The sequence below is a fragment of the Zalophus californianus genome, chromosome 9, assembly GCF_009762305.2.
Source record: "Zalophus californianus isolate mZalCal1 chromosome 9, mZalCal1.pri.v2, whole genome shotgun sequence".
In the NCBI taxonomy this organism is placed as follows: Eukaryota; Metazoa; Chordata; class Mammalia; order Carnivora; family Otariidae; genus Zalophus; species Zalophus californianus.
The window spans coordinates 108,734,759-108,759,331 of record NC_045603.1 but is presented as its reverse complement, the minus strand read 5'-3'; the positions used below and the strand labels follow the sequence as shown (position 1 = coordinate 108,759,331).

General features: G+C 35.0%; 1 protein-coding gene across 9 annotated transcripts in view; it reads right to left on the bottom strand.

Annotated features, from left to right (window-relative positions):
- Positions 1 to 24,573, bottom strand: part of PARD3 (par-3 family cell polarity regulator) — a 646,927-nt gene that overhangs the window by 244,825 nt on the left and 377,529 nt on the right. For 5 of the 9 annotated variants that reach the window (XM_027592712.2, XM_027592716.2, XM_035729173.1 and 2 more), the window contains 5 exons: positions 19,258 to 19,383; positions 17,759 to 18,144; positions 13,521 to 13,660; positions 11,048 to 11,176; positions 8,727 to 8,765 (listed from right to left, as the gene is read on the bottom strand). In XM_027592712.2, the coding sequence (XP_027448513.2) occupies positions 8,727 to 8,765; positions 11,048 to 11,176; positions 13,521 to 13,660; positions 17,759 to 18,144; positions 19,258 to 19,383 (820 nt within the window). The remainder of the gene's footprint in view (positions 1 to 8,726; positions 8,766 to 11,047; positions 11,177 to 13,520; positions 13,661 to 17,758; positions 18,145 to 19,257; positions 19,384 to 24,573) is intronic. The other 4 variants (XM_027592715.2, XM_027592717.2, XM_027592718.2 and 1 more) reach the window with 1 other exon arrangement.

Below are 24,573 nucleotides of genomic sequence, written 5' to 3'. Positions count from 1 at the left end.
AGAACATCATATTGTCAAGCTAACAAAAGGTTTAAAGAAGCTAAAGGGAAACTACATTCATTCAACATAAAGAGATTAAATAATATGCAGTTATCACAAATAGGAACGATTCCTGTTTTTAATTATGAGGAGGATTTTTTAAATAGAGAAGTTATCTTGGTTTTATTTTGTTTTTGCACAAAAGAATGACCCTCCAGTCAAAGTTTCTTTAAGTTATATATTTTATCCCACATGTGAGATGAATGTTTATACACATTATCTGTGCTGATATGTTAATTATTCTTATTAAAGTCAAAATGTCACATTGGCTTTATTGTGCTCTATTCTAAATCAAGTGGTAGATGTAAAATAAGTAAAATTTAAAGAATTTATTGGCTCGATAATACAAATACTGATAATAAACGTTTTATACAGTTATTAATCTATAATGTTGTTAGAAAAATCCTTATCAAATTAAAAAAATACCACACAAACCCAAACTGAGGCACATTCTCAAAGTAACTTGCTCTTCAAAAATGAAAAATAAAGGTAAACTGAAGAAATGTTCCCGATTACATTAGACCGAAGAGACATGACAACTAAATCCCACATATGGTCCTGAATTGGAAGCCAGACCAGAATTTGATTCTTATGTATCCATTCATTCATTCATTCATCTCTGCATGCTATAAAGGCCATTAACTGGGGCAAGTGGTAGTACAAAACTTTCAAGTCAATGTTAATTTCATGTCTTTGGCAACTATACTGTGGTTGCATAAAGAAAGGTCCTTGTTCTTAGGACAGACACACTGAAATATTTACAGATAAAGGGAAATTACATTTGCATTTTATTCTCAATTCAGAAAAAAAATATAGTGGGAAGGAACAAAGGAAAAAGTAGAGAGAGGGTGGAGGATGAAAGATAATTATGTATTAAATGTGGTAAAATATTAACAATTGGGGAATGTGGTGAAAGGCATACTGGAGTTTCCTGTACTGTTTTTGAAACTTTCCTAAAAGTCTGACATTTCAGAATGAAAATGGTACATAGTAACTAATCCAGAATACTTCTGCTATATCTAAAACAGTTTTCATTTTAAAACAGGTATTTCTACCAACATAAAAAATAGCCTAAGAGTTCAATAGCAAGAAAAATCATACAATAAATTTTTAAAATACTAATTTTATTACTATCTACAAAAGAATAAAAAATAAGATATATTTCTCAAGGAAAAGCACATCAAACACTAAGAAATCCTTATCTTACTATAGTAATAATAAGCAATTTCACATGAATTGACACAGATTGACTATACAAAATCATTACAATTTTTATATCATGAAAATATTATTCTATCCCAACTTTGGAGAAAGATCATTTTAACGTAAGTTTGAATCAGGGCGCCTTGGCTAGCTTAGTCGGAAAAGCATGTGACTCCTGGTCTCAGGGTTTTAAGTTCAAGCCCCATGTTGGGTATAGAGATTACTAAACAAAGAAAGAAAGAAAGAAAGAAAGAAACTTAAAAAAAAATGTTTGAATCATCTGAATTCAAACTTATTTAATTAATTTAAATTTAAACTAAAAAGTTAAAAAAAAAGTCTGAGCATTTAAAGCACTAAAAATAGCACAAGACTTTATAAAATGTTTTATGACAATAGCAACATTTGCTCCTCAAAACCAAACTACTAAAGCCAACATGATTAGTGTCTGATAGTATTAACTCATCAAAAACTCAAAAAAAAAAAAAACACTTTAATGTGTGTTCTCTACAGTATCAACATTGATTTACATTATAGGGACTATAGAAGTGTTTCATTATTAATTTAACCCGAAGAATTTGTACAAAGACATTGATAAAAATGTAATGACTCAAAATTCACTCCCTCATTAAGCTCCCTATTTGCTTTGTCTGACTTGACTGGATTTTTTTTTTCTTTCCAGCTTTTTTGAGATATAATTAATATATAACATTGTATAAATCTAAGGTGTGCAATGCGTTGATTTGATACAGTGACAGATTGAAAAATGATTATCACCATAGTACTAGCTAACATCTCCATCGCATCACATAATTATATATTCTTTCTGTGGTAAGAACAGTTAAGGTCTACTCTCTTAGCAACTTTCAAGCATATAATACCATATTATTAATTATAATCACTATTCCCTACACTAGATCCGCAGACCTTAGATTCATCTTATAACTGGAAACTTACACTCTTTAACCTACATCTCCTCTTTCCTCCCATCCCCCAGGCCCTGGTAAACACCATTCTAGTCTGTTTCTATGAGTTTGGCTTTTTTTTAGATTCCACCTGTAAGTGATACCATACAGTATTTGTCTTTCTCTGACTTCTTTCAGGTAGTGTAATGCCCTCAAGGTTCACCCATGTTGTTGCAAATGGCAGGATGTTCTTCCTTCTCGTGACTGAATACTATTCCAATGTATATAGATGCCACATCTTTATGAATCTACTGATGAACACTTAGGTTATTTCCATATTTTGGCTAATGTGAATAATGCTGCAATGAATAGGGGAGTGCAGATATCTGAGATAATGATTTCAATTCTTTGGATAGACATACTCAAAAGTGGGATTGCTAGATCACACGGTAGCTCTATTTTTAATTTTATGAGGAACTTCATACTATCATCTATTGTGGCTGCACCAGTTTACATCCCCACCAAGTGTACAAGTGTTCCCTTTTCCCATCTTTTCCCAACACTTGTTATCTCATCATTTTGATGGAAGGCACTCTAACAGTCATGAGGTGATTCTTGTGGTGTTGATTTGCATTTCCCTGGTGATTAATTGACATTCAGCATTTTTTCATGTATTTCCTGGCCACTTGTAGGTCTTCTCTGGAAAAACTTCTGTTCAGTTCCTCTGCCTATTTTTTAATCAGATTGTTGATGTTTTTGCTATTGAGTTGTAGGAGTTCTTCATGTCCCTTGGATATTGACCCCTTATCAGATGGAATGATTTGCCAACATGTTCTCCCATTCTCTAGGTTGTCTTTTCATTTTATTGATTTCCTTTGCTTGCAGAAGCTTTTTAATTTGATGTAATTGCCATTGTTTATTTTTGCTTTTGTTCCCTTTGCTTTTGGTATCAAATCCAAAAAATCATCAGCAAGTCCAATGTCAAGGAGCATGTTTTCTTCTTGGAGTTTTATGGTTTCATAAATCCATTTAAATCCTTAATCTATTTTATGTTAATTTTTGTGTATGGTGTAAAATAAGAGTTTAGTTCATTCTTTTGCATGTGAAGATCAAGTTTTCTCAACACAACTATCCTTTCCCCATTGTAGAGTCTGGGTTCTTTGTCATAAATTAATTGACCATAATATAGATGGGTTCATTTCTGGGCTCTTTACGCTGTTCCATTGATCTGTGTGTCTGTTTTTATGCCAATGCCATATTGTTTTGATAACTGCAGCTTTGTAATATAGTTTGAAATCAGGAAGGGTGATGACTCCAGTTTAATTGTTCTTTCTTACTATTGTTTTAGCTGCCAGGGTCTTTGGTAGTTCAATGTGGATTTTAGTCTGACTTCTATGTCTGTGAAAAATGTCACTGGAATTTTGATACGGATTGCATTAAATCTGTAGATCACTTTGGGCAGTATGGGCATTTTAACAATATTAATTCTTTAAATCCATGAGCACAGAGTATCCTTCCATTTATTTGTGTCACCTTCAACTTCTTTCATCAATGTCTTATGGTTTTCAGTGTTCAGTGTTCAGATCTTTCACCTCCCTGGTTCACTTTATTCCTAGGTATTTTATTCTTTTTGATGCTACTGCAAATGGGATTGTTCTTTTAATTTCTTCTATAGTTTTCTCATTTTACAGTGGGGTCATTATGGTAGCATTTACTTGATCTCCTATAACCATTAGTTAAATGAACCTCTTAATGACAATGCTTATTACCTACCTCATTAAATCTCTAAATCAAGACTAAATCTTCTGAAGTTAGCCTATCAAGATGCCTCCAGCTCTTCCAGGAGGTTCTCAAAGACTCCCCACTGTATCCCTGCATTTTCCATAGGGAGAATCCACTAACTCTTTTTGGAATGCATTTTGAATTCATGACATTTAAGTATATCTTACCTCTGTGCTCTAATATCATCTCTAAACGATATTATTTTCTAAAGGCCTACTTTTATCTCATAGCCCTGAATGTGTTTAACATAAAATTATATTTTGACATGGATCCTACTCAATAGCTCTTTGGGGCTTCCTAACCAGGTTTGCATTAGTCCTATTTGAAGCCAAGGAAGAAACTGGCACTTTGGTAAGTCAAGGCCTTATAGCCAGCAGGTAAATGCACTACACCTCACTGTGATGTTAATTTTATATATCAACTCACAGGGTGTTTTTGAATGAGATTCATATTTAAATTGATGAACTCTGAATAAAACAGATTGCCCTCAACAATGTGTGTAGGCCTCATTCAATCAGTTAAAGGCCAAACAGAACAGAAAGATAGTCTCCTTGAGGAAGAGGAGATTCTCCAGCCAACTGACTTGAGACTGAATCTGCAACACTGGCTCTCCGGGGTCTGCAGCGTGCTGACCCACACTGCAGATGTGGATTTGGTGGCCTCAACAATCACACGAGCCAAACTATTACACTAAATCTCTTCCTATGTATACACATATCCTATGAGTTCTGTTTCTCTGGAGAACCCTGATGTATTATCTTGTCCTACCAGGACATCCACATGAGATGCCTTATATTAAGGGAATAAACTTCTCAAAGACATAGAGCAAGTGGTGGTGAGCCTATGCTAAATAATTAGGCTTTCTGGCCAATTTTGAATGGGTAATTTGCAACCAGAATTTCTAATTTTGAAAGAGGACTTCAACTATTTCCATTTTGACCTCAATCTGTACTTTCTAATGGATTAAGTTCTTCTTTTCAGTTTAACTCTTAACTCAGGCAAAAGACCCTGCCAGCAAAGCATTACCTAATGGGAGACAAAACTAACCCCCCCCGGGGGGCAATAAGGACTGCCCTGAGCCAGCAAGACCCAAGTGTGACTGACCCCAAGACAATGATCAACCTGACATTCACTGCCCACCTGTATGTGTTAGAGACATTCAGTTAGGTTCTAACAGGAGGCCTGGAGGCCAAGAAAAAGTCAGTCATGGCCAGCTATTGACAAAGTCAGAGGCCTGTCCTGGCAACACTCCAGAACAAAACCACAAGAACCTAGGTCAAACCAGACAGGCCCAATATGGCTGACAAAGTAGGCTGGAAACCCCTGCCCAAATAAGGAAGAAAAGGCTCAAAACCAGATTCCAAGAAATCCCCACCCAAGTAGTGAATATTCCACAACTGTCAATAAAAGATAGAAACCCAACCCCCCAGGATAATCAGCTCACTCACTGGCCTTCTCACATCTGGAGAGTGTACTCTCACTTTAATAAACATTCCAGCTTCTGTCTCTAATCTGTGTTGTGTCTGTCCTGTAATTCTTTCTCATAACAAGACCAAAAGACTTGGGTGACATCTTTGGGACAGGCTGGGTTGAAGCCTCGGGACCCACGTCTCCCGGGTTCACCTGGCAATATATGTATGTACCAACCTTTGCTCCACATTCTCCTTATATAAACCTGGAAGTATTTTCAGCACTTTGGAGACAGTCTTTGAGATTATTAGTCCACTGTCTTCCCAGTGTTGGCCTCACTGAAATAAATTCTTTTCTTGTTTCCCTACCATTCATCTCTCTGCCTCTGGATCCTGTCAGCAGCAAGTAGCTGAAACTGGTCTGCCTGGACCCCAAGAGCTAGGTGCTCTGGCACCCTTGTGCCCCAGCTACAATCTCCCACTCTCATTAATTAAGATGATACTTAGAAGATGTACAGGAAACTTCCATCTCATAAATGCAAAGGTCTACTAGTCATTGAACTTATTCATATACCTTAATGACATGTTTTCAATTTCTCAGACTAAATCAGTATGGGTCATTGTAATAACCAACAAACAAATTAATTGACTTTTATGACATGTCTATTCTCAAGGTGCTTACAATTACCTAAAAGTTTAAATAATATCAGAGAATTTCAAGACTTAAATGAATTTAATGACTTGCCCTCAAAAGGTACAAAGACAGGCAGCGACCCGGGAAGTCATTTTTTTTTTTTGTAGTTTCAAATGTAACATGAAGCCTTTAACAACCCAAAATGGTATTCTCTTATATATTGAGCAAGAGCAGAAACAGAGGCACAGATGTGAGAGGATATATTAAAAACAAGTCAACAACAACAAAGAAACCAAAAAGAAAATATTTAGAGAAAAACAGTGATTTCTGACTGAGCTTAGAAAAACTCTCATCAGAAAAAAAATTTCCATTTGTAATCAGACATCAGACACACATACATGTGTATATTTCTTCTTTTGTTAAGGTGACTGAATTGTCATTTGCTGGGCAAATTTTCTCATGAACACAGGAGGCTACTGGGTAAGCAGTGAACTGAAATGGACCTTGGAATTCTCAGTGGAATATGGCATTTAAAACCAACGCCACATCTTCCCTTCAGTGACTGAAAACGTCAGGGCTAATCATCAATTTCCTCACCAGGACTGCCTAAATGTTTTGAAAGACATGCCTATCTTTACAGCTTATAGCATGATTTTCTATCTCACGCTGTCCTGTACTTCAACAGGTGCTGATTATGGGCACTGTGCCCTCACACAGTAGAAAATCCTCATAAAACTTTTGACTCTCTATAAACTTTACTAACAGCCTTACCGATAACATAAACAGTTGTTTAACACATATTTTCTATGTCATATGTATTATATGCTGCATTCTTACCATAAAGTAAGCTAGAGAAAAGAAAACGTTATTAAAAAAGAGAAAATACATTTACAATATGGTACTGTATTTTATTAAAAAAAAAAAAAATCCACATATAGGTGGATCCATGCAGTTCAAACCCTCATTCAGGGTCAACCGTACTTTATTTGTGAAATCATTCCGTTTTCCTAAAAGCTCTATGATGAGATCCCAACAATAAAGGGGTAGTTATTCACCAAGGGTCACAGTGCAAAATATTTAGCATTTATTTTATTTAGCATTTATCACTATTTCATGGTATGGTTATTGCTATACAAAAGTTTTCTACAGACAAATCTAAATCTATTTATCTAATGAACATTTGGGTTTTGCCATGCTTGGACAGGCATTCACTATCCAAAGTTAACAGATTTTTCACATATATTTTTTTATATTTTTGTTTATGTTGTTTTTTGCATAATTTTTTCTTAAACATTTTAGTACTTTTTAAGGTGTAATTTCATAAACCAATTGGGATTTATTTTGGTGTATGGTGAGAAAAAAAAATCTAACTTTTTAAACTGAATGGTGAATTACTTTAAATATGAAATAAACAATCTTTTACAACTATTTGGAAATGCTGCCTTATACATACATATATATGTATATGCATATATACATTAGGTCTATCATTGCTAATGTGTTCAGGCACTCTCTTCGTCTATTCCCATAACAATATCATGCTATTTTAAGTATTTTGGCTTTTTATGAATCACACTTGCGCCCAGTTTAAATTCTTTAAAAATCAATCTAATTTCCTCTTCCCTTTCAACCTACCCACCATACACATACACAGATACCATTTTGATTTTCATTAGTTATCACTGACCAATTGATTTTATGAATAAAAATTAAGACCATAAATTTTCTACAACCCATACTTATGAATGTGTAATAATATTCTCAAGACTGTTTACCAATTTTCCTGAGGTCTGATTTGTCACCCATGTTTTTAATTACGGAATATTTTTAAATAACATTTTGTTTATTAGGTTCAAAGCTGTCTGTTCATGAATGTGTAAAGAGAAACCAAACCTGTTAAATATGTTATTCAAATTCTTCATGGTCTAATTTTTTGTCTACCTAATATGACAATTTTTTCACCCACTGTAGATATGGTTTTGGTAAATTTTCTCACTGCTTATAAGAGTTTGGGATATGTTTTTATGCCTTGTTGTTGGTGTATAAAGGATCATGACTATTAGAATTTCTATTGGATATTACATGTCAATATAAAACACCTTCTCTTTTCACCCTACACTGTACCTCCACACTAAAACCATACTTTCAAAGACTGATACGCTGATACGGCAATTCTTATTTTCATTACATTAGCATTGCCTGTTAGAACTCAACTTACTCCTTTATTTCTAGTCTGTATTAGGATTTGTCTCAGGACACAACTAGGTTTGCACTACTATGTTGTGCCTAATTACTGACCTATCACTTTATTTTTCCTGCATAGGATACACTTTTATTGTGCTTTTATTTTTTTTATTTTCCTGTGCCTGAATCAAGTTTTTTTTTTTGTCCCTTTTTTTTCCCTTTGTAGCCACTTAAAATGTAACATTTCACAACTCACAAAGTCTTTTATATTTATATCAAACTACTACACTTACCAACTTTTGGTCCCTCTTACTCTGAAGGTCACAGGAAACTACTCTAACGTCTGTCTCGGTTCTATCCTTGTCTATCCAAAAGTAATCACGAAATATTCCCCATCTGCAGTAGTAGCAAAGTCAGTTTAAGATGAGACCACTTTGGAATTTAATGAACCTACACAGTATCTATTATGAGCCAGGAAAAGGGAGGACAAGTAACTTCATATATAACTAGTCAGAAGTTAGTTCCATTTATCTTTCCAACATCTCTGCACCCTGCAAAAGACAAAGCTCTTACCGTTTCTTTTGGAATCTGCATCTGGCTTGGCTCTGCATTCTAGAAGAATTGAAGAAAAATATAAATACAGACTGACCAAAGCCATCTTCAACACACAGGGACACAAAGCTTGACTTTAAAGGAAATTTTGTTGGTTCTTAAAACCCACGAAATATACAGAGGGTGATTATATTATGGATGATGTATGACTGTCTTCCAAACTTGCACTGATGTGGTTATATTATCTTGTGTGTATGTTTTAAGAAATTTTTCTGATGTAAATTTTTACTTGCTCACTCACATTATATCATGACTTTATTATTTGGAGGAAAACAAATCTCACCAGACTGGCTCTCTATTCATGGCACTGTTTTGGTTTTTTTAATTTCCCCAACTACATCTAAGGTATATTATAATTTGATAGCTACACCAGATAATAACAGTCTGAACCACAGTCTGAACCACAAGTATTATACTTTAAAATATTACACAGATTATAAATGTGATTTTTTTCACATATTATAGAGTTGTTTTAATTACATAGATATTTAAAAGGTTGATTTATAAAAAAGGCACATATTGATAACAGTATTTTATTTTAGACACAGAATTTAAACACAGACAGCAAGAGGAAAAGAGTTTTGTTAATTGGATTCAAAGATCATTTTAAATGCACCCCCTCCCCTTTAAGTTTCAGAATTTTATTCTTTGGAATCTTAAAAAGCAGCTGCAACATGAATAATAGACTGACGGCCTACTGGCTCACTCCTTAATGAAAAGCTCACAAGCAATAAATTAAATAACCAAGGAAAAAAACTAGGCAGCAGAAGGGGAAAACAGAAGCCTGGAAGATCAAAATTGGACAAGAAGAACCTGAATAACCTTAAGCTGGCTAGATGTTGGCAATGAGTCTGGGAAGGGCTGCTGAAGAACAGTGTTTAAGCTTTGGCAATCTGATAATGCTAACTAGTACCCAGGCTAAGATATACTGACGAAGAATTAAAGCTTCATCAAATTCCATCTAAAGCTTAGTATTTTTTTTTTAAGGGCTCATTTACAATTTAATAGAGACATCTCCAGATTTAGGATCAGGTGGCATTTTAAGCACAAAATTGGATAACAGTGGGGGGAAAATGGAAAACCGAATTTAAATTGGGAAATAATGCATTCAACATTTCAAAATAGAAATAAAGATGTTTTTATAACTTTCAAAATTTACTTAAAACACAAGCATTCAGCTTACAGCCCTATCACAATTGGAAATTCCATGAAATCACAGTAAATTTGTGTAACCAGGGGATGGGGTATTCCTACACTGAAACATAACTGGCTCATAATAAAAGGAAAATTTTACTAACCATGACACATCCGCACTTGAAATACTAGCCTAAGAGATTTAGGGCTATAGGACAAATTTGGGAACTGTGCCCCTAAAACCTTGCGTTCCAGTATATACGAATTAATTGTTGCTTAAAGCTAAAAACTGACTGAAAGAGATGTCACATGCTCTAAAATGGCCCAACTAAAATCTGTTTTGAAACATTTAAAATACCACTTATGCTGGAAATAAAACAATTTTCTTACCACATTTAAAAGATAAAAGTGATTCCTCCCATTATGTTGTTTTTATATAGTAAATGAAACCTGGCACTTGTTGCAGAAAAACATTCAAACTATGTCAACTTAGTATACATATTTCATTCACACCAATACTATGTAAATACATCTTATATTTAGACATATTGATACACATTTAAAAAATGAAATGAAGTGCAAACAAATGCCTTTTGATTTCATCTATGTCATCCCAAGTAATGTCAGTATTGGTAATTAATGGCCATGGGGCTTAGTACCACTCAGGTCTCCTTACTTTCAACAGTAATACTCTAGTTAAGGTACTCCTTTTCATACAACAGGAAGCAAGAAGCTTTATTTGGCTTAGCTGGATGCACTATGAAAATCTGAAATATGAACATTTGTCATATGTAGTGGAGGAGATGGCAAGTTTTCAACAACAGCCTTTGAAGTGACAGTTATGAAGTAATCAACGTCTCTGTATTCAATCAGTCCATCTGAAAGTGTTCCCTCATAAGCATTTGCTGTCCTAGAAAATATCCTTGCAATCTGATTTTTAAATACCCCTACACTCAATATTGTGGAGATCTATCTTCAAAACTGAGCAAATATAAGAAAAGAATGCTTATGCGAAGTTAAGGCTGAAAGAAATATAAAATATAGAAACTGTTTGGAAATGTCTCGATAAACACTGGCCATCAGGTGACTAGCCCAGATCCCTGGCTCGTGTGCATCAGAAATCTTTCATCTGCTCTAAATTTACACACCAGTTCCCTTGGGTGGAAGGCATCTTCTTGGCGAAAGACCAGAAGGCTCACGGTCCCTTCCATCTTGGTGCTTCTCAACAGGGAAACAACTTCCTCCTGGGATTTGCCTGCTAAATCTACTCCATTTACCTAAAACAAATAAAAAGTTTTCAGCTGCAGTGCTGTGCAAACATATGACTGAAGAAAAGACACACATCCTAGAATGTATCATGTCTCCTATGGAGCACAGCTCATTTTGTGGATTCTCCCATGATTTGGTAGCTAATAAAGAAACACAGCCTAGGTATCTAGAAGTAGGACAGGAAGTAGTAAATCTTTTAGCACTCATTAATAAGCCAAAAGCCACAGCCACCAGAGCATTAACAAGTAACAACTAATAAACAAATATATCCAAATTATCAGGTTAACACAAAACTTGGGAGTAAAAACACACTTTACTTGGGAGTAAAAACTGTGGGAGTAAAAATACACTAAAAATATTTTGGTAAAACTTTCAGTGAAATTTTACTGAAACTTATGAAGATAACTTTTTATCCCTAAGAGACAAACATTAAAGAATACAAAATAATAATTATATTTACAGAGGGGTAGCAATATTTTGAGGTAGCAATACCTTGATATTTTTCAATGTTTTAAGAGAATCTTACAAAAAAAAAAAAAAAGAGAGAGAGAGATTTGAAATAAACAATTTCTGGGGAATCTCATTATTTTTACCTTTAGGAAGTATAATAACATTACCAGAAAGCACTATATATTTAAAAGAAATAAGAGTGAAAATTTCTTTTATAAACTATTTGACAGTATTCACTTTAGAGAAAAATAACATTTTGTCCATGACAATAAAGTATATTATTTAAATTGTAATATCAAAATTACCCTGTAGTTAAAATACCTTTTGGAACATTTCCCTCTCCACTAAAAACCATCTTCTACTGCTCAGTGTACTACTATTTAAGTGATTGCACAAAATAGATAAGTAGTAACAGGTTCAAAGAAAGGAAAAATTTCTAGATTAAAAAAAAAAGAGTGACTTGATACTTTAAGTATGCTTCCAAATACCCACATGCTCAGAAAAACCGCCCACAAAACTGTTGACACTGGGTAGATGCAACTACAGATACTAGAAAGTTAGGTTTAAGACTTGTGAAAATGCAGTTTCAAGTAAAGCTGATAGCTACAGAAAATAGAGCCTAACTCTGAAGAGACAGAGGTTTCAGGCTCTTCCCCACTGCTCAAAAAGAAAAACAAAAGCCTTTGTGATGTGCTGAAAGCAAAGTATTATGGGAGGAAAGAGACTCAAAAAGAAAGGAAGAAGGTGAGGCTGATGCCAGAGACAGGAGGACAGACATGTTTTGGACTCAGGGGCAATGATAAATTCAAGTCCCAGCTGAGCCTCCTACTACATAAAACAAGCTATAACCGCAAACTTGGACCAATACTACTCAATTTATGCACCAAGGACAAGTGGCCCTTTCTGGAAACAACACCCTAAATATAATTTATACTCGAACCTTTTCTTCTACTTAGCCTCTACCAGTGCCCCTTTAAAAAATGGTGTCACAAGAATAAGACACAAAGGAAAGGAACAAGATTTAAGAAATCTAGGCACCGTATGTAGCCATGGAAAAATCCTTTTCCTGGAAGGCAATCCTTTGCTCCATTACTTTTCAAGAAATCTTTAGGAGAGTTTGATCTGGAGAATTCGAAACTACATATGAAGCTACAAGTAAAGAAGAAAGGGTAATGCCACAAAATGTAGTTTAACATTAGTGTCTGAACAGTAGTTAATAATTAGGGATGGTGGTATCTGTGGCTAAGAATACAGACATGTTTTCTGAAGAAAACACTAAGAAAAGCGACTGATCTATTTTTCTCAATCTTTCTTCCTTTTACTTCTATATACACAAGCAATCACAAACACAGGAATGTCTACGTATGTTTATGTATATCTAAGATGGCCTCAAAGACCAATGAACCGAAACTCATGAAGTACAGAAAGGAAATTTTGAAAAACTATTTTTTTCTGACATTTGATTTTTATGTCTCAATTCATTCTCCACGCTGCCATTTCAAAATTTCCTCTCATCAAGACACACTGTTTTCATTTACTTCATTTGTCTCTGTTCTGATTACAAAGTAGATATCATTTCTATATTGCCAGACATAAATTTAAAGCCACCTAGAAATAGAACCTAGCAGACACTGTACTTACATAATGACAAATGTTATGTTATCTCATAAACTGAATGTCTGAGTAGCTAAAAATTTATGAGTACACTCAATGAAAAGATATTTCTCATCAAATAACATGGAAACAAGTTGAAGTAAAGCAGAAATACACTGCTTTATGATGCAAACTTCTACTAAAATATAAAATTTAACTGCATATTTATGAAGATATGAAAAAGAACTGACCCCTGAAAATGGAACTTTTTAAGAATTATGGAACTTCTGACTTAGAGAAGTCACTCACCTCTATAAGTCTATCTCCTGCCTTAAGTCGGCCATCTTGGATGGCAGCCCCTCTTGGGAGGATGTTTTTCACATAAATTGGAGCTGAGCCACCTATTGTTACATCTCGGGAAGTGATGCTGAATCCCAAGCCTTCTGTACCTAAATACATAATGATAACGAAAAAAGTAAATAAAATGAGATACCTTGAATTTCAGAGGTATATGGCACAGAAAGGTTTTGTTATTCTCTACCTCAGCTTGACATTCTGTAATTTTCACAATGGCCTACATTGCTTTTAATACTTTAAAAGTCTGAATAGCTTTTCCAAAACAGACTAAATTAGGGAAGGTTTAAATGGCTTATATATCAAAATTCCTTAAGAAGAAATGGGAATCTAGTCCAAGACAGACGAAAGGTAATATACAAATGTGACTGCTAAAAGTTTCTAAACTGGTCAAAATATTTGACGTGAAATAAACTTAATTTCTCCATGTGGAAAAAAAATTCTATTAAAACCCATAGTACCATAGTACCTCAAATATCAATTAGTATTGTGCAATCATGGTATCCAGATTTAAAGGGTAGGAGGAGGAGTAAGGAAAGAGAAAACGATCAGGAAGATGGAGAAGAAAGAGTGAAAAGAAAAATTTTTCTAGATAACAGGCCCTCCCAACACTATAATTAAAACAATTTACTGACAGGATGAACCATATTGTATTTTCCTAGTTCTCTTCTATTTACCTAAATCTTACCATATATATTTCTCAACCAATAAATAAAATTGTGAAAATAAAAAACAAAGGCAAATTACCCAGGGAAGACCCCATCTCAGATCGTAGCTACCAAGTCTAAGGACCATCATATTATGTTTAAAGGTACTGAAATTAATGAGGCATTTACAAATCACTGTGCTGGTCTGTATAGTTTTAATTCCAGGCTCTTCAGCAGCTTTCCTGACAGGCACTCATAAGCGCAATACAGTATAGAAAAGGGGTTGCATGTTACTAGAACCGACATGCAGCAAGCCAAAATGAGCCAAGAAAAAATGTCAAGACTACAACAAATTTCTAATGAATCACACAATTTTTATAACACTTCTAATAATGATTAATTTCTACTGGAGCTTTTTAAAAAATTACTTTTTAGGATATTAGGTTCCATTTCAGTCAAAGTGATACTAGGACAAATACTTGGCTCATGTCGGAAGAATAACTACATAAAGGTGAAAAATCTATGGAAGGATACCATTAATTTGATGCAACACTTAGTACAAAACTAGAAGCAAGAGTACAAATCTGTAAGTAAATAAATATGGGCAAGTAACTATGAATGAAAACACGGGTTAAAGAAGAGACATAAAGTTGATATGAAGAAAACACCCCATAGTTATACCTGTAACAGAACCTACCCTATATATTCTCAAGTACAAACAAAACACTCATTTACTTCAAGCCTGAAGTCACTTTAATGTGCCTGGACTGTTAATTTCCTGACTCTTCTGTGCTGAAGACTTGAATGGCATCTTGTCTATATGAAATTTTCCTAATTATTCTGCTGGGACTTTTCCATATGTCTCTGTGCTTTCATGAAACTCTAATGACTTGCAATAACATTTATTAAGAAAGAATTCTAAATTATTCTCCTTTTGCAATATTAATTTGTATGAACTACAAAGACTGACTGTTATATGAACCTCAATACTATTAAAATATCAGCAATAACCCCTAAATCTGTAAGCTGAAAGTTCAGGCAGTGACCTTTAAAAGAAAGATAAATAGATATCAATTTTCATTTAGCAAAGCCAACAAAACATTTTGCACTGACTGAAACAGATTACTGACCTTCTCCTCTGACTTTATTAAAAAGCTAATTTCTACAAAAGAGCAGCGTATCTGAGAATGGCAAAATGGCAATAAATATTAAGAAATCATAATTATAGGAGCAAGTACATAAGGGCTATTCTATTTTGTCATGTTTATATGACATGGTTCCTAAATTATGCCTAAGAATCATTATCATGAAGGCTTCTCCATTTAGCACATAGAACTGATCTCAGTTTATGAAAGAACTGTCATTCAAAGCATGTCAGTTCACTCTGAACTGAGTTTAAAGTTTAACATGGACACACCCTATGTTTTTGATATACTTTATTAAAAATGTTAAATGTAACAATCGTACTGGTAATAATCCTATCAGTTAGCTACAATGAAAGCCTGTTCAGTTGTCATACAATCATTATTATTAAAATACCTCTATTCAGTACTAATCAAAGAGAATCAGCATTCTGCACTCTTACTTATCATAAACTTAATTTATTTTTCATATAAAATATTTGTAAGTATTGACAGAATGTACAGTTGGTTTCCGCCTTTTGTCATACATTCTCACAGTAAATTAAAATCAAAATAGAGCTATGAAGCTCTATATCATTTAGAATACTCAAAGTCAAAAAAATGTTTAAAAGAAAACCACTGTTTCCATTTTTCTGATCTTGATGATTGAGTGCAGTCTTTGTCAATTAGCTCTGTCAACGTAATCATCTTTTAAAATGCTATTAAAATAAAACTGTTAATTTCTGTATTCAAAAGAATGCCTCTTTTAATGTCAAGCAAAATTTCACTTCATTTAAAAGTTCATATTGTATCATAAGTTGTTAAAATATAATTGTGTAAAAAAACATAATTAATGAAATAAATATGCCTGTTAGTGTAAAAGGGCAAAGATATTTATGAACTAATATCTTTATGAGAATGGCCAAGTAAAATATTTTTCCTCTGTTGAGAGATCCCAAGCAGAATTTTATTTTTTTTTACAATTCCATTTGTGGTTCTTACCGTATTTTTGCTTAAAAACAAGGGCCTGTTATTTGAGTAGAGAAAGAAGAAGACAGGATCTGATACTTATCTCATTTAGGAATTAATGAAGGTAAAAGGGGTTTATGCCAACAAAATTCGGCATTTGTAAGAGGTTTCAAAAATGGAGTAAAGCTGTCAATTCCTGATCATGTCAACCAAGTATTTGGAGCTTAAAAATCAGTAACCAGAAATAAGGAGTTTGTGGTTCACATAAAGTTCAATGAAAGAATATGATTAGAAAGGAAACAGGAATCTCAGAGTTTACAACCTTGTAAACCCTACTCCAAATGGAAAGAATGGTCTAAATGTCAGGATATGGAAAATGTTCTCGTAAGAATCTGCTGCCAACAGCCACGTGACTTGGGGAAATCACTCAACCTCTCTTGAATTCACTTTCACCTAATTGTAGGAGTTGGTTGAGCTCATAAAAAGAGAAATATTCTTTATGACACCATTTTGAAAGAGATGATTTTAAAATATATCTGAATGCTCAGCTAAAACGGATGATTAACAGCAAAAGTGTAACTCAATGCCTGGAGGGGACAGTGTTTGGAAATCAGAAAATCAAGCCTAGCAGTCTGCCCAGAGTCGTCAAGAAGAAAATGGAAAAGCATGCTTCCTGTATACAAGGATGCATAGTCTATGGAAAGGACACTTAAATAAATAAATTGACATAAGGCGTATGTAATAAAGAGTTAGCAAGGTCCATTAGAATTTCCCTTGTCATCTTAAGGAAGGAAAGCAGTATAATACTCTGAAAAAGTAGCAGACAAGGAGCCACCTGATCGGTGAACCTACTCTTTCTTCCCACGAACCACGACAGCTTCCAATCAATCACTTGCCCTTACCAAAATGATGGGGTTAAAGTGGAGGAGCTCTAACGTCCTCTTTGAGAGTTATGTCTGGACATCAAGTGGGGTGATCAGAACAGTCAAGTCCTTACTATTGTTTTAGGTTTAATAGTATATCCTAAAACCAATTTTCTCCCTTACCAAAAAGTTTTACCACAGTAGTAACTGCTACCTTCTTCACAGAAACTTATTTTTAAAGCCTTATTTTCTCTGAATTTCATACTTTAATTCTGATACAGCAAAATGAATCTGAAAAACTTAACTACAATTTTAAATACATTTTTACGTTGTTATATCAGTTCTTTCCTCTAGTAATGGGATAGTTGATTTGATTTTTAAAATAAATTCCATAGGGGTGCCTGGGTGGCTCAGTTGATTAAGCATCTGCCTTCAGCTCGGGTCGTGATGGAGCCCCCGCATCGGGCTCCCTGCTCAGCAGGGAGTCTGCTTCTCCCTCTGCCTGCCGCTGTGCTCTTCCTCTCTCAAATAAATAAAATCTTATAAAATAAAATAAGATAAAATTCTATAAAACAAAACAAGGTGGGTCATACCTTTCTTCAGCTGGATATTAAGCCTCTTGCCTATTTTTTTGGTGTTATAACCACTGCTTACATTTGTACTAAATACATTTTGCGGTGCTGGGGCCGGAGCCGCCGGCGGTTTTCCAGAGGGGTGTGTGCTCTGAGGTAGTAGTCGGGGGTGAGAGTCTATCTGCTCAGGCGGGTGGTTCAGTCTAGGAGCTCTCTGCAGTGCTGGAAGTCCTGCACTATTCACACTCCTGTTATCCATATACTGGCTATCCGGACTGAAGCGGCTTGAATAGTAATTGTTCTTCTCACTCTGGGATAGTTGTTCATACTGCTCTTTATTGGCTGCAGGAACCACATGGAACCAAATGATGGGTGTACGCATGGCTTGGCGAAACATATGTTGTGCTCTGGGTTTGAGAAAGAATGGAAAATTAGCAAATTAAGACCGGCAGACTAGAAGATACTATGAGCTTAATTAAGTATACTAATTAAGCAACAAGAACTGACAGACTTTTGTGAAACTGAAAAACAAAATTTTAAAATATCCCATTTATCAATCAAAGTTTGCAAGCTCCGATAGAAGCACTGCTGTTTCTCCAAATATAAATTTCTCGTTCTCTTAATAAAAATGACAAAATTATCTATAACTACAGAGAAGATACTGTGCTCTCAATCACAAATTATTAAGTAATAGTTTTAAGCACAACAGGGGTATTATAATTGCAATAGAGATGGAAGTTAAATACAATCTTCTCTCCACAATATTACCCAATATGTTTAAAAATTACATTTTATTACAAGGGACCACTTGAGTTTTTGAAGAAATAAATATACTTAGAAAACTATAGAAATCAACTATCCATCATCAGCAACATGAATTCAAGTCTGTGTATCCAAAATTCTCAAGAACACCAAGGCGGCCTCAGTGACGCAAAATGCGAAGAGTTTTGGTCCTGGTGCTATTCCAGGACCAGCCTGAGAAACTGTTTCTCCTCATGCTGGTTCCCAACTCAGATCCTACACAAAGTCCTTTTGATTTCTTCTCACTCTTGCCTTGTTTGATAGGCACTGGACAACTTTTATCTTTCTAATTGAATAAGGACTTGAATCAGGACAAAGAAAATCTGAGTGGACCACACTGTGGTTCAAAGGAGCTTTCTCTGCTTATTTATATGGGGAGTCATTACATGAAACAAAGTTGGAAATGTGAGTTGAAGTATAATAAAACCTAGCACGCTGGCAAACTGTCCAAAAGGAGAGGCAGTAGCAAAACTGTGAAGTCTAAATTGGGCCCATAATATTTTAAGAAGCGCTCTGTCAGTCGGAGGGCATTTTGAAATATAGTCTAATGGTAGTAATTACCTGGAGTTTGATTAAGTTTTTAAAAGCTAGATAATGACAGCAAATACTCCTCTCTAGTATAAAGACAGACACAGACGTGTTGTTTGAAGCATTTCACTGGGCTGCACTCTCTCAAGCCGAAAGCATGAAAGAACAGAGTGCAGCTGACACACACTTACTGTTCAAATCTTCTATTTCGAAGGTCGCCATCATTAATCCTGACAATGCAATCATTCTCATGAAAAAGGTTTTCTTGTTCAGCTTTACCACCTTTCTCCAATCGTTTTACTAATAACCCCAGGGTTCTGGAACATTAAGAACGCAAATCATTACACATGTAATATTTCTACCATGCACAATGCCCTCCTGCTTTAATGCTGGTACTATATTTACAAAGACTTCCTGATAAAGGAGTGCATTAAATCGTTATTAGTACATTTGAAAATAACACCAACACAAAAAGCACAACAGTATAAATGAAGTGCAGAAATGGAGCCTTTCAATAAATGTAATAAATTGTTTCTGGGTGTCAAGATTATGTTTCTGAAACAAACCCTGTACTTCTCTGCTTAGAACTGCCTCAAACAGAGCTCGCCCGATGGTTCAGTGGATAGCACAGTGTGGAGCATAGCTGAGCGTGTAGTTGTGGATAGCTCTGGCAGTTTTCGGTCTTAAGCCAGCTGGTACATGGCTGATGGCAATCCTGTCTCGCCGTGAGAGTGCAGGTAACCAGGAAAGGTTAACCTCAATGTACTGTACATTGGCCAAGAAAAACAGGAAAGTTTCCGTTCTTGACATCTGCATTTGATGGTGCCTAATATTCTGAATTTCAAAACTTGTTAGGTCTCCCAAAAGTAAAAAAAATTTGTTGCCATTTATTCCCATTTAAAGACAAATAAGAGAAAGCCAGTGACAGGTTCAAATGTCAATAGTTCAAACCTCATCAATGTGTGCTCCAACTGCAGGCTGAAAGAAAAGCCTGAATGAACTTTTAGAGACCAATGAGGAGATAAAAAAGCAAAAATTATTAGCGTACTTGGTCTGGGATACTAATGTCTTGACTGAGAGAAAGAACATTCTAGATACTCTGGGACAAGCAGCAAACATTATGGGACCACAGCACAACAGGCAGGAATCTTTACATAGTTCTGGTGCTGTGACTGACTTAATGGCTAACATAAATTCTATATGATGATCATGTTAGAAATTTTTATGAACTTATTTTGGGCCTGTCTGAAGCTTAGGTTTTCTTTCATAATCCTAACATTAAGAGATACTACCCATATAGATACTCAAATTTAGAAACCTGTCAAATAAACGTTGACGATATTTCTAGTAGCCCAGATACAGATATAAGCTTCCAACAGAATACAACTTGCCATGCCCTATACAGGCTTTCTAGTAAAATAGACGGCTTTTGCTTATAAACGTTTAAAGTAACTGTTACTTGTTCTGTGACCATTCATCTTGCTTCCCTGTAACTGTTACTTATACACACACCTCCTCTCTACTAGTGCATGGTCAGCTCCTGGAAGACAGAGAAGATGGCATTCGGCAAGGCGCGCTTGAGCACCTAACTAGTAGCAAGGTCTTGACGAATGAAAACTGAATGAGTTTAGCTGAGGCAAACAAGTCTCAACTTTCTAACAAACTTTCTGCAAAACAGAATATGAGTGAAAGGAAATTTAGATTCGGATCCTTTTTTTCATGAAGATGTTATTTCCACGAAATATATGACTGAACTGAAAAAAACGGATTTGAAAGAGTCCTTTTTCACTTGTCATTTTGCAACTTAAACTTGCTTCTTTCATGAATACATTCTTTAACTTCATTTTAATTTTTATTATTAAGTACAGTATAGCATGTTTTACTAAGGTCAAGTCCACCAACGTGCAAAAATAATCAGGGGAGATAATATTTAAATCACCTTTTGTAATTACACCATTTGAAGATTAGTACCTATTAAGTGTAAGAGTCTAAAAGTCTTAGTGACTGATAAAAACAGTATTATGTAGGTAATTTTTGGTAACTCACTACCATCTATTGGAATTAAACAAATATAAAAATCCTCTCAGTTCAAAGGTAAGAACAAAGTACACTGACACAGCTGCATGAGCAACTTAACACTCTGAGTCCTATTTGGAAGAAAGCGATCCCACACAATACGCCACCCATAATTAAGTTACTGTTAAAAAGTCATCATGCCCACGATCTGTCTCCCTACACTTCCCTATTGGGTAAGTGTGTTTCTACGTGCAATGGATTAAGTGTTCCATGAGAGGAATCGAATTATTAAGATACATCTACAATTCTGTGGAGTCAGACAAAATAATTTGAGAAGGCAAATTAAATCACAGTTATTGACAGTATGAGAACTAGAAGGCATTTGGCCACTTCACCATCAAAGCAACCACGTTCAGGGAACCACGTTAAAGGAACACCCACGGACACTCACAAGCAGACATGTGGTGCCACACTTGTTGCTAAAAGCTACCTCCCCTGGACTGAGAGCGCTTTGTCAGAGTACACGCATTCTGTGTGCAGCAAAAGTAGGCCTTCCCAACACTACTCCAGGTTAATTAGTTTTAAAATGGTGACATCATGAGCAGTTTCTCAGTAAGGTTACAATATCCCTGCAATCTAAAGTGATGAATAATGATTGTGCTTTTATGTATTCTGAAATATTTTATGTATTCTAAAATAGCCCACAGAATACTTTTAGAGAGATATATATATACATACATATATATAGAGAGAGAGAGAGAGAGAAGAGACAGAGACAGACTATGTTTAATGAAAATTACTTAGCACTTAACTAGTACTGAAAATTTGTTTAAATTTACAAATTTACCCCAGATAGATCCTTTTGGTGTTTATCACAGCTTAAAATAACACAACTTGGAAATATGTAATTTAATTCTACAAGTGCCATCAATATTTTTCAGATGAATAGGCCTATGGATTTATATTCATCTAGATAATCATTTTTCTTTTATAATCTACTCCCCCCACCGGGGAATCATTGTAGAATAATAATCCGAAGTAAAAAAGCATGGCATGCTTCATTTATTCAATGGCTTGTCTTTCTGAATAAGTCCTCATATATGGCCTAATTCATCAGTAATCCTAATACACAGTGAAAAATGTTACAAATCAAAAATACACCATCACATTTACATGGAACATAAACAGAAGTTTATTAAATGAGGCTTTTAGAATCCAAAGTTATTCAAATAGACACAAAATCTTGGAGTCCTTTTTCTCAGTGCCAGGGACTAGAGAACTGATTGGGGGCTGGAGGGGGAGTGGGGGGCGGGGAGGAAGAATTTCACCCTGAGTAACACAGCAAGTGATCAGGGAATCAATGGAACAGACTGAATTAAGGAAAAGTTAGTAGCCTGCTGATTTCTAAGTACTTGACCACACTATTAGAATCATTCTCTCAAAAAGAATGGATTAATTTAAAAGTAAAGTGGTACAATCTGCAAAATTATCTCATTTGCTTCACTAGGTGAAAATGATTACAAAAGGAATGGGAATGAACAATCAAAAAAACTTCACAAGAAAATTGAACTGATAACGTAACAGCTGAGAATGAAAAGTACCCTCTGAAGGGAAATCAACAGGAAGTTGTAACACTTTCATCTTCCTGAAAAAGGTGAGTGCAAGCAGATAGATTTTCATACCTCCCACGTTCAATTTAAAGCCTTCTCAAACAGTATAATTAAAAATAAATTTTAGGTATATAGTTTGCAAATTCATCCAGCAACTAGTATTTATTTGTTCTGGAGTAATAAAGATCTGACTGCCTATGGTGTTGTGGTCCCTACAACACTTATTAGACACATAACTGAAGATAATGAAGTCCCAAACATTTTGGCATGTCCGTGTGCTGGGATAGAGACTAGTTTTTCTTTTAGGCAATTAGTACCAGAATTCCTCATCAAGGCAACCATTTTCCATAAGAAGTGACTTTGCAAAAACTATGAAGAGAAAGAGGGGAAAGAGGCAGTGAGGTGAGCTCTACATGAGGAACAGTCCAGGAACAGCCAGACGAGCTGGCAGACATAGGAGAAAGGATGCGGTGCGCTTATTAATGTGGAGGGACAGATTTATGAAGGTATGTCTGGAGGGTTTGGGGGTGTAGAAACAGAACTTCCTTTACCTCCTGTGTGAATCTAATGTAAGCTCAACTTGGCACATATGGCTTTTAGAGCACACAGATTTTTTTTCTGCTAAATCTGAAACATCCCCAAGCCTACCCCATTTCTACTGTTTCCTATATTTTTTCAAAATTTTGGGAAAAAATACTATATCCACTATGTACAATTCTCACTTCTGAATAATTTTCCTACACTAAAAATATGCAAATCTACACATATTTCTTTAAGCCCTTTCCTGTGGCTTTTGAGCAATGTTTCTTACCAATAGCGGGGGAGGGACAAAGAAGAAGAATATAGTCACAGAAAGCAACCCATTGAAATGCTGCATCTTTGTACATGATTTTGGATGTATAATTAGAAATTTAACTGCTTAGATTATATTAAGGATTGCACCACTACATTTTTACAAGGTTCATTAGCCTAATTATACACTTAATTAAAACAAACTCAGTCATACATGGTAACATTTTCAATTCTAAGTATAAATTACAACCAGTGATAAAACTGAAAATAAGTAACAAATGTTTTATTGACATCTAAATTGGCTAAGCAAGTCTGAGTTTTGCTTTGATAATGTAAACTCCCACAACCGCCACCCAGCTGTATGGAAATGATCATAATTCATCTTAATAAAAGCTGACACAGTATAAACACCACCACTGTCCTGAAGGCAGAGCAGGAGCGGGCAGAATGGGATCGCATCAGCAAGACCCTCTCACCTCACATGAGGAGCCACCAATTACCCACATTTGGTCCCTGAGAACCACATCCACCAACATAGCAGACACAAACAGAAGAAAGTTCAAATAAGTTTCAAGTTAAAAAAAAAAAAATCCTTAGTTTCTTAAATCTTTAAGAGATGAGATGAAGAAGAATTTCATAAAAAAGGTAAATAAAAATAGAGAAATCCTTCAGCTTAGGGCAGAAATGACAAGCATCATACTTCTACATTTAAAGAAGCAAGATTTATCTAAATGTAAGTTACATTTTTCTGTCTAAAACAAATGTATTTACATAGTCCTTTATTAAAACAAACAAGTCTACAACTAAGAATGCACAATTGAAAACTTTCAGACAAAGGGCTACAGATTCAGTTGATAAAGTTAAACTGTGTTTTCTCAGAAGTAAATTAAAATTGAATACTCAAAGAGCATATTTATTCTTTCAAAAATGATAACTTCAGAACTCTACAATGATCTGAAATGAACTAGTTCCATGAAATTCAAACTGGCTATAATTCTTCATTAAAATATAAACTCAACTAACTAAACTAGTGTATACAGTTGACCGCTGAACAATGTGGAGTTAGGGGTGCTGACCCCAGTGCAGTAA